A 7,379-nucleotide genomic window follows, 5' to 3' on the forward strand; every position below is an offset into this window, starting at 1 on the left:
GGTCTCAGGAAAATCCTCTGAAAACCATGTCTTGGCTATTTGTGATTTGCATGATGATAGAGCAAATAGAACCCCAGTCAACTAATCTCCCAGGTAATATAGTACTTCTCTATTTTCACAAAGCAACGGTATTAGAAAATACTTCCTGGGTGGTTAAAGCAAAGCATTTGGAGAAGGTTACCTCTGGATTTCAATTATAGCTTAGCCTTTTGTAAAAAGTCACTTTACTGCTATAAACCAATTTTCTCTTTTATAATAGGAATGATAAAAATGAATATTACAAATTACTTTTTAAAACACTATATTGGAGACAATTAATAGAGTACTTAAAATAGAAATGTGCAATAAATAGAAAATTGCATTGTTAGTTTCAAAAAATACAAATACAAGTATGAATTCATATTTTTATTTTATTTTTTCAATAATATTGGGTCAATAAATATGGTGAAATTTTTGTTAAACAAATATGTCAATAACTTAAAGTCAACAGAGAATGTATTAGTAGCTCCCATTATATCCAATCAGAAAGCATGTTTCTTGAATTCTGTATACTTATGAAGATTATATTTACAATGTACCATTAATGTCACCATTAACTTCTCCCTTTTCTCTATTTTTTCCATGAGCTTGGAATAGTTTGTGCTAAACACATGCACACACACACACACACACACACAAATGCGTGTGCGCACACACACACAAACATGCACAAGCAAGTTAATGAAAGGGCTATAATAATTTTCAGTGATTGTGTATGACTGTGGAAGGTTTCTAGGCAGAGTAGCAAACTAAGATCTACATTTCAAGAAAAAAACATTCTGTAGAAAGTGGGAGTCTTGGCTTCAATGTTGGAAAGTGTGGAGGTAAGAATTAATTAGCTATATTAATTTCTAAAGGCATTGACTGTGTCTAGAAAACAATTATGTAATACAAAATTTAAAGATGTCGTGGTCAGAAAAAGAAATGAGATAATTTTTTCATACAGCAGTTAATTATAAGCATCATTTTTATAACGATACTACCAAAAACAAGGGAATGGTGTTCGTTAAGTACTAAAGGAGCATCAAAATACAACATTTTTCTTTAAATTTTGTGAAATTGCAAATTTAAAGACTTAGAATATATAACATTAAGGGAGGTCACACATTTCCAGATGGAAAAAAAATCACAAGTTCCAATAGCATTGCCTAAATCCCCTTGTTGTTTTTCTCTCATTTCAAAACCAGAACATAAAGCTTTCTTCATTTTCCTCCTTTTCCCCAGTCAAGCTCAGCATTAAATGGCTCTGGGTATTGAAATGTAAGACCTTCCTTGTTATCTCTGTCTTTCTATAGATTTTAGGAATGAAGATGAAAGATTGTTATACAGAAGCAAGGAAAGTAGGCTGGCAGCTACAGGATTTGTGCTAGTGGAAGAAAGATGGATAAAGTTTTGCCAATATATACAGAGTAATGAGTCTTATCCTATCCAAACTGAAGCATGGGTACTGGAGATAATGCCTCCTAATGAAACACACATGACAAGATGTTAGCATTGGGAGCCTTTAATACTGAACCACGCAGAGTATGGGATCTTGAAAGCCTAGAAAATAAATGGATTTCTATTCAGTATGTTGACCTGTTAGCTGTAACATTAAACTTAGAGTGGTGATGCTGGTTTAGTAGTTAGACATTATTATATACATTGCTTAATATTCATGACACACAAGAGTATACTGAAAACATAAATTTTAATGTATTATGAGAGACTGATCATTTGGTGTGTAACTTAATTTAAATTCAAATACTCAATTTATAGGTTAGTGTTGTTCCTCGATTCTATACAGAGTGGAACTTCATTTTATGAAGACTCTACACTTGATGTCCAACAAGCAATTTTTTTGACAGGGTCTCTCTATGTAGCCCCAACTATTCTGGAACTCTCTAAGTAGACAAGCTTGCCTCAACCACACAGGGATGCACCTGCCTCTGCCTCTCAAATTTTGGGGTTAATGTTGTGTGCCACCCCATCAGCTCTGTTGTCTTCTTTGTTGTTTATTTGTATTGAGGATAGACCTCAGGGCCTCATGCATGTTAGAGCAGCACTTTACCAGCTGAGTTTCATTTCAAATCACAAAATAACTTCAGGTTATGTTCAAATTAAAGTGTTTATCAAGATAACTTCAGCAGCATAAAGTTACTGTTATATTATGAGTGGCATAATGTTCAATTGATGATGTTTGAAATGTAAGACCTTTCTTGGTACCTCTGTCTATACCCCAAAATATGCAGGGTTGGAGAAGATTAAAAAGAAGCTATCAAATTTAGGAGCTGTGGCGGTGGCTCAGGTGGTCAAATCCTTGCCATTAAACCAAATCAGGGCCCATCAACTGCCATGTGGAGACAATGAATCATTAGGCTTCCTGGCTAGACAATTCAGCCAATGGGCAAGATCTTGATTCAGTTAGAGATTCTGTCTGAAAAATGGTGGTGGAGAAGCAATTGAATAAGACGTCTAACGTCTACCTCTGGCCTTGTCACACGTGAATGCATGCATTCTCATGCATACACACACATATCCATGAGCACCTAAGAAAATCAATGATAATTCTAATTTAGTTGTTTGTAAGTATCATGAAACAGGGACATTTGGGAAACACGTTTCAGTAAAAGGCTGATAAAAAGATTTCTGAGAGGTGAGAATGAAAAAGAATCAATATGGCCTCTAAAAGACCCCGTGTTATGTAAGGTTCCTGCTCTTGTGAATTAAGATGCTCACTTGACCTATGTGCTTTTTTATGGCTTCTTTTATCTCCTTGTTCCTCAGGCTATAGATGATGGGATTGAAGAAGGGGGATAGAACAGCAAAGGCCAGAGCAATGGCAGTGTCCCAGAACAAGGAGTAGGTAGCAGAGAAGCGAAGATACATGAGGGCCACACTGCCAAAAAAGAGCAAAAAGACCGTCAGGTGGGAGACACATGTGGAAAATGCTTTGCGGCGGCCTTCAGCTGACCGGATGCGCAGAATCACAGCCACAATACCAACATAGGACATGACAATGAGCATGACTGCTGTAATGATCTCAACAGCGTGGATAATATCTACCACCTGGATCATGACAATGGTGTGGGTGTCTGTGCAGGCCAGGCGCAACACTGGGAGGAAATCACAGAAGATGTGCTCAAGGTGATTCGAGCCACAGAATGGCAGCGTAGCAATCCAGGCAATTTCAGGGAGGGGTGTGAGAAAGCCACAGACACAGCAACCTAGGATCAGTTGGGCACACATTCTAGGAGTCATGATAGTAGGATAATGAAGAGGGCTGCAGATGGCTAGGTAGCGATCAAAGGCCATAGCTGTCAAGAGGCAAACCTCACTGATGCCTGTAGAGTGGAAGAAATACATCTGCAGGACACAACCATTCAGAGTAATACTCCTTCGCTCACTAAGCAGGCTAGAGAGCATCTTTGGGATTGTAGCTGTGGTGTACCAAATCTCCAGGAAGGAAAGGGCACTGATAAAGAAGTACATGGGTGTGTGGAGGTGCGTATTTCTCTGGACCACTGTGATGATAACCAGGTTTCCGACAATAATGAAAGCATAGATGAAGAGCAGTGGGATGAAGCAGATGACAGAATCGCCCCAGGAGCAAGGGAAAGCAGAAAAAATGAACTCCTGAGCAGCGGTCCAATTAGAAAACTCCATCTCCAAGTAAGAAGAGCAAGTGTCAGCAATTCTTAGCGCCCTCAAACTCTTTAGAAAGTTTATATTATATTCTGAGGGAACACACACTTACCAAGTGCCAGCCTTTCAGAAGTCACCTGCACTGTGGCTGTGGATGAAGAGAAATGAAGAATGAAATCATATGTATTCCACACTGACTTTCAACTAACCTTGTCATAAGGGAAAAGAAAACAAAACCTGTATTTATACCTAGTAATTCCAAAGTCCTAGCACTGCTCAGAATTAGTGAGTGGGCTGTCAAAGCTTAGATTCCCAGTGCCCTCAATGAAAGTTTTATTTAGGAGGTCCGAGATAGAGCCTGAAGATTTGCAGGTAATGTTTATCCACTGGTCAGTAAAATATATTTTAAAACCATCATGAATTAAGTCAGGGTCTTCTATTCGATTCCATTGGTCGACTTCTCTGTTTTTATGCCAATACCAAGCTGTTTTCAATACTGTAATAGAGTTTGAAGTCAGGGATGGTAATGCCTCCAGTCAATCCTTTATTGTATAAAATTGTTTTGGCTATCTTGGGTTTTTTGTTTTTCCATATGAAGTTGATTATTGATGAAGAAGACTTGAAGAAACAGGAATAAAAATGATGATCATTCCTGAATTCCAACCTTACTAACAACTTTTTCTGAGACAAGGTTTCTCTGTGTAACAGTGCTAGCTGTCCTGGAACTAGCTCTTGTAGATCAGGCTTGCCTTGAACTCACATAGACCCACCTGCCTTTGGCTCTTGAGTGCTGGGATTAAAGGTGTGTACCATCACTGCTGGGCCTCCATCAAATCTTTACCTCTCAACTCAGTTCATCTGATTCTAAACACATGGTCTGAAATGATTTTTCTTTTATTGAAAATAGATTTTTTTCACACGTATATTCTGATTATAGTTTTCCCTCCCCCTACTCCTCTCGTTCCTCCCCACTTCCCCTGCCACCCAGATCCACACTCTTTTTTTGTTTCTTGTTAGAAAACATACAGGTGTCTAAGGGATACTAATGAAGTCATCACGGGATTTCTACCCATCTTCTGCCCTTTCTTCTAATTAGCTTACCTCCTCTTCCTATTACATACTTAAAATGATTCAGAGGATGAACTATAATGGTGTTTTGTGCTGTTGTTTGTTCTTTAAAGGATATACCACTCCTCCTCCTCCATCACTCTTCATCTTTTAAAGAGAGACTTGAAGGTGTTTTGTTCAAGAAATGTTTGTCAAAATGACATGATTTGTGAATTTAATATGAATATATAAGCTGTAAGGGTAGGCTTGCCCTCACAATTTTGTGGGGCACAGTGGGAAAGGAGAGCTGTAGAGTGCTACGGATTCTTGAACACAGCACAGGACAGGGCATTGTCTCTAGCTAATTATTTAATCTTCTCTCACAATGATTTGTTTCACCTTCTCTACTGATTTATTTTTCTTTTAGGATGAAATATGTTCACCTGGAGGACAATGCTTCTCTCTTTAAACTATTTTTTCTTTTTTATAAAGCTTACTTCCCAATGCCTTGGGTAATTTTCTCTGATTGTCCCAATCTCTTCAAATAAATTATCTACCTTCATCTTTTAGGATTTGCTTCTGCTCACCTCCAAAGGCCAGGAATGCAATGTTCAGTAGCCGTCTGTCTGTCAAGACCATCCTACTGTTTCCCTTCCCGGATATTCCGTTTTTATTTCCCAAGTATATAGCTAGCTCAGTATTCTATTCTTATTTTATTCTTCTCATCTCTATTCCATTCCACACAGAAGAGTCATTTTATCTCAACATTTTATTTATCCGAGATTCCCAATTTCCATTGACCTTTGTTCTTTTTAATTACCAATACTTTATAAATCCCTGTTCTGAATCTCTCTCTTGGCTCCACATTGACTCCCCCCCCCAGAAGCTTTGCCTTCACCCAGCTTTTAGTACCACCTATTATGTCCTGAGATCTTCTCTCTTGAAAACCACATGTTGAGTTTGACTTTATCTGAAATGAACTACAATCCAGAAATAGGGGCACACCTGTGGTCTAGAACTTGAGATCTCAAGTATGTTTGTATTTTCACACACAGCATCTAAGAAAGTAATAGAGCTTAAATAAGGTGACTAGGCTTGATCCTACTGACTGGTGTTTCTGTGAGAAAAAAAATTGGGACATTTTCAGTGGAAAGACTGAGGAAGACTCTGGTAATGATGGACATTTTTTGTTTTAACCAAGCATACATGCCTTGGAAGAAAGCAACCATATCAAAACCTCGAGTTGAGCCTTCACTCTCAGACTAGTGGGAAGTTAAATTTCTTTTTTAAGGATACTCCAAGGTGGTACATGACTTCAGTATCAGCATTCAATAAGTTTCCTAGCTAACTTTATTATTTTCGTTCCTGAGTGTGCCAGTCACACTAAGTTTATAGCTATCTTTCCATTGATTTCCAAACCACATCAATTGTCAAGTTATGCTTAATTTTTCTTATTGTATTAAAAATCTCTTTCAGTTTCACTATCAATGAACTCTCGATTATATGATTAAGTCCCACCAAACTTCTCTTGTTTGCATACAAAAGCTATCATTTTCCTTTATGTAAACTGAAAGTAGTTATTTTCTGCAGAAATCCATTACTTGTGATTTATGTGTATGTATATGGTAGGGGAAAGTTGTTTATTCTGTTATGTGTGTTTATACACACATGTCTTATACATATGCTCATTATTTAAAGTATTTCTAAGTTTTCTTGATTTTTTTTCAAAGCTTAAGTCTTGATGTTCTCAAATGTAGCCAGCAAGTCTTGTAACTATGGCTCTCAAAACATGGTTCTAAAATTTGAAACACACATTTGCTCAAAAAAGTAACTTCTAAGTAGACCCAGACCTTTCTGTAATCTCTAAGTTCATGCTATTAAGGCACAGAAAGCATGAGGAAACCCTGAACCAAAAGCAGCAATATTTATGTTTACCCATTAAATTCTGTTCCTTCTCCAAATTTTGGTAGTGGTGAGTCTAGAGCAATTGCCAGTGACATTAACTTCCAAAACCCGACTGGAAAAGACACATAATTATGGGAACATTCATGAAACATTTCAGAAATCCATCTTTGTGCCTATCTATGTTAAATTTAAAGGAGTCCTTTGTGTAGAGAAATCTACTAATCCAAACCTTTATATGTTGTATTGGCACTTTCATATCTCTTAAAAGCCATCCCACCAAAGGCCACTCACAGTATCTACAGACCTGGAGGCATTGTCCATTACTATTGTGGGTGTGTTGTTTTTTTCTCTATATTTCTCTCGTCACCCTTCAAATAGCTAATCCACTAACCTTGTTGCTGCTGGTGTCTAAGGTCAGAATAATCATGAACGAAGACTCTAACTTTGCTCCATTGATGTGTGTGTGTGCCACAGGAGAACGAAGTTCCTTCCCTAAGCTTCCACCCTGAGACCTCATTTTAAACTCAGTTTCTCTCATGAGTCAGTGATATAATAGATCTAATTCTCTTCATGGGTCTTCTCCCTTTTTCTCCCCCTGTTTTCTTTCTTAAAGATGAGTAAAATGATTGCCTCTCTTGGGAATTGTCAATAAATGACTCAACGTTAGTAGGAAAACAATCATCCGCATAATGGCTTCATTTGGGAACAGCCACTCAGCCTAGTAATTAGGAGAATCCCAGGTCCAAAGATCTCCAGCTCATTCC

General features: G+C 37.8%; 1 protein-coding gene across 1 annotated transcript; it reads right to left on the reverse strand.

Annotated features, from left to right (window-relative positions):
* Positions 1–2,718: 2,718 nt before the first annotated feature.
* Positions 2,719–3,684, reverse strand: LOC101983206 (olfactory receptor 6K2). Its single transcript, XM_005368536.2, has one exon. It carries the CDS (start codon positions 3,682–3,684, stop codon positions 2,719–2,721), a length of 966 nt encoding a protein of 321 aa, XP_005368593.1.
* Between the last annotated feature and the right edge of the window lie 3,695 nt (positions 3,685–7,379).

This window comes from Microtus ochrogaster, unplaced genomic scaffold (assembly GCF_000317375.1).
Source record: "Microtus ochrogaster isolate Prairie Vole_2 unplaced genomic scaffold, MicOch1.0 UNK35, whole genome shotgun sequence".
Taxonomy (NCBI): domain Eukaryota; kingdom Metazoa; phylum Chordata; class Mammalia; order Rodentia; family Cricetidae; genus Microtus; species Microtus ochrogaster.

Excerpts from the sequence above, each read along its gene's own strand:
- LOC101983206 (XM_005368536.2), bottom strand. The coding sequence starts at position 3,684 with ATGGAGTTTTCTAATTGGACCGCTGCTCAGGAGTTCATTTTTTCTGCT.